Source organism: Saccostrea cucullata, unplaced genomic scaffold (assembly GCF_032062105.1).
Source record: "Saccostrea cucullata isolate Sc308-1 unplaced genomic scaffold, CSIRO_AGI_Scuc_v1 ctg4559, whole genome shotgun sequence".
NCBI classification, from domain to species: Eukaryota; Metazoa; Mollusca; class Bivalvia; order Ostreida; family Ostreidae; genus Saccostrea; species Saccostrea cuccullata.
Window position 1 is genome coordinate 2,273 of NW_026931029.1, and position 3,210 is coordinate 5,482.

At 35.4% G+C, this 3,210-nt stretch overlaps 1 protein-coding gene across 1 annotated transcript; it reads left to right on the forward strand.

The window, feature by feature from the left end:
• Positions 1–1,046: 1,046 nt before the first annotated feature.
• LOC134231096 (uncharacterized) lies at positions 1,047–2,991 on the forward strand. Its single transcript, XM_062713020.1, has 2 exons — positions 1,047–1,346; positions 2,465–2,991. The coding sequence occupies exons 1-2, from the start codon at positions 1,071–1,073 to the stop codon at positions 2,924–2,926; spliced, it is 738 nt and encodes a 245-aa protein (XP_062569004.1). The 5' UTR covers positions 1,047–1,070; the 3' UTR covers positions 2,927–2,991.
• The last annotated feature ends 219 nt before the right edge of the window (positions 2,992–3,210 follow it).

The window sequence follows — 3,210 nt, forward strand, 5'->3', positions numbered from 1 at the left end:
TTCACATATAGATGTGTTTGACGGGGAAATTTTTATATTTTTGAGATAATATACACTCTTACATTTTTTTTTTCATAAAAAAGGGGGGTATTATCCATACTTCAGGTGCCTGTGAATATGAAGTCCCTATCTCCTATGGTTAAAAAGTTATGACAAACAGTGGAAAAAGCTATTTTTAGCATTTAGGTCACAGTCAAGGTCACAAGGTTATTGACCCTGATGTCAATTGAAAGGACTTTATTAGTGGAGAATGCATACCAAATATGAAGTCCCTATCTATTATTGTTCAAAAGTTATGGCGAAGGTTAAAGTTGACAACAGACAAACAGACAGGACAGAAATAATATACGCCCGGGATCTATCGATCCGGGCGCATAAAAATACAAAAATGTAGTAATGTCATATATATAATTAGTTAATAACATTATAGTAAGTATATACCTTCATAGTGGAAATAAATGTATAACATATTTTACATTAATTACGTTTTAGACATAATAGTTACATTTATAACTGTGTTGCCATTGTATTCAAAAAGGTATTTTTAATCAGAAAGAAATTTATACATTAAGATAATAAAGTTTGATAATGATGAAATTCAAGACTTATATTGAGTTACTGTGAAGATACATGTAGTAAAATATTTAGGGCATAAACAGTGAATATTATGTTTTCACAACTTCAATTGATCTTAGTACGAAATTAACTTCAATTGCGACTTTAACGACGCCTTCTAATAATCATAAGTCTGCTTGGCTTTGGAGAGCAGTAATTAACTAAACAATCTGTTGAGTACTCAGTATTAATTATCTAGGACTTCACGCTAGAGGTTAATTATTCTTCAATGACTTAATTACGCCATGCCGACCAATTAACTTTTAACAACAATGATACGAGATTAGGCTTGTGTTTTTCCTAGCGGTCTATATAAATCCCTTGGACATTGTCACTTCTGTTTGGAAAAATCTGCCAGTAAAATGCTAAAATTCAGCGTGTCACACCGCCAGCTCCCCCTTCATTACTTACGACAGACCATGTCGCACATGTCTGCAAGTCCACAGGCCAGAAACATGGAGAGGCAAAAAGAGAGGAATAACACGACCATTTCTTCTTCATATTGTGAAATATATCAACAAAGTCCACGAAAATCTGCCGTGGTTTTGTGGAGAAACTCTCCGACTCCGAGGAAAAAGTTGAGCCCGACGAAGAGGAAATCCGGCCTGATTCAACCGGAAGTGACCCCCAGAAGGAGGAGCCCCCCGAAACGGTCAGAGACGATTCAGATGAAGGTGTGGAGCAGCCAGTTACACCGACTAAAGAGGAAGACAGAGTCACTCAGAAAGAAGGTCAGTATTTAAAGGGAAAGTCTACATTTGAAAGAGATGAAAAGAGAGGGATGGGGCTTTGGTTTATTTTTTGTATGTTGTATTATTATTATATGTTGTATGTCATATTTGTCATTTTGTAAACTGATGGGCTATTATATTGCCCAAAGTTGTATCCTGAATAAACCTATTTATTTATATCTTCATAATGTAAGAAAAATATACAAAACTATAATTACAAAATTATAATTTCTAAACCGGTTTCTAATTGTTTTTAAAATTTTTAAACACAAAAAATGTTATTTTGGCAAACTATTTTTTTTTCTTAAAGGATTTTATAAGAAATGTCGTCCTCTGGTATCTCGCACAAATGCCTGGTAAGGTATCACATTTTTTTTTTTTTTTTGGTGAGTAAACGTTAAAGTAGAAATGCTTCAATGACAAAATTTGAGAAAAAATATATATTATTGAGGAACGTCTCGGCTGTTCTTAAAAACGTCATATTTCTGCATAAGTGTGAAAAAATCTAGCGGTTTTCTCCCTTATCCCGTCGATGTGTAGGACGGGTGTACATGTACAACAAATACATGTAAATCAATGGCGTCCTATTCCGTATCATGTTTGCTAGAATGCTGGACAAAAATAAATAACCTAGCTATTATAACTATAAGTATTGTTTATGATTTAAATTTGCATATAAAATATACATAATTGAATGACAGGTATTTTTTTCCTTGGAGTTCACAAGAAAATAAATAGTGGGGTGAGTTGTCTTGAGTGGGGGCGAGTTGTCCTAAATTGGGGGCGAGTTGTCTTAAGAAGTGTTGGGGCGACTTGTCTTGGGGGCGAGTTGTCCTGATTCCGTTTGTTATTTTAATACCTTCAAAAGATTTTTACAAAATTATCGCTGACAATTACAATATTCTTTATTGGGACACTGTTTATTTTTGCTTATAAATTCACGGGCGGATTTATGGGGAAAGACCCTCTTTTGTACATGTATCCAACATTAATATTAATAAATCGTGTTTTGGTGTGGCTTTGGGCCCCAACCCCAACGCTCCTCTTTAAAACTCTTTAATCAATCAGTATATATAAATATTTTCTTTAAATTTTATGAACATATTTTATAATTGCAGGACAATGAAATCAAAGAGAAATATATGGAGATCAGACGGAGAGCGAAGCGTGTGATTTCCTCCACTGGATTCTCTCTCGCGGACAGTGAAGATGACGCTACTCCAATAAAACGAGCGAAACTGTCCAGCTCCATAAAGGACAGGACCGACAGAAAGCTTACCAAAGACATTAAAATGGAATTCTCGACAAAACTGCAGGCATATAAACATCCGTGGGCTTATGAAGACCCCTGTGTCTTGCCTACAAAAGTGAAACGTGTGTCGGAGGAAATAACGGAAGTGAACCACATGTACTCCTCTCATCTGTTGGACGTTCCTGGGAGACGGTATAAAATGCCCCAGAAACGCCACTGGTCGGGATCCGACATTCCGTCCGGAAGCGGAAATGGCGACTCATCCATATTTCCTATTCCCTTCCCGAGGACTTTCCTGAAACATGGAAAAAAGTGCACCAACTGCTGACAAATTACGAACCATTCATTAATTCTTATATATTCTTAGATATTTATTTGTTTATAATTGTTGAAATATACTCTTGTTTTATTAAATCTATTTTCCTATTTTTTTTATTCTTTGGGATGTATCAATTTTAAATTGTAAGATCCGCTCCTTGCTAAGTTTAATTAATTTTGCCACATGTACCAGATGTGCTTACACGTATAGGTAGCGATATTACGATTTATCACCCTCTTCAAACGAAGAACTCATTCGAACTTCTTTGTTCTGCGGATGGATGATACACAAAG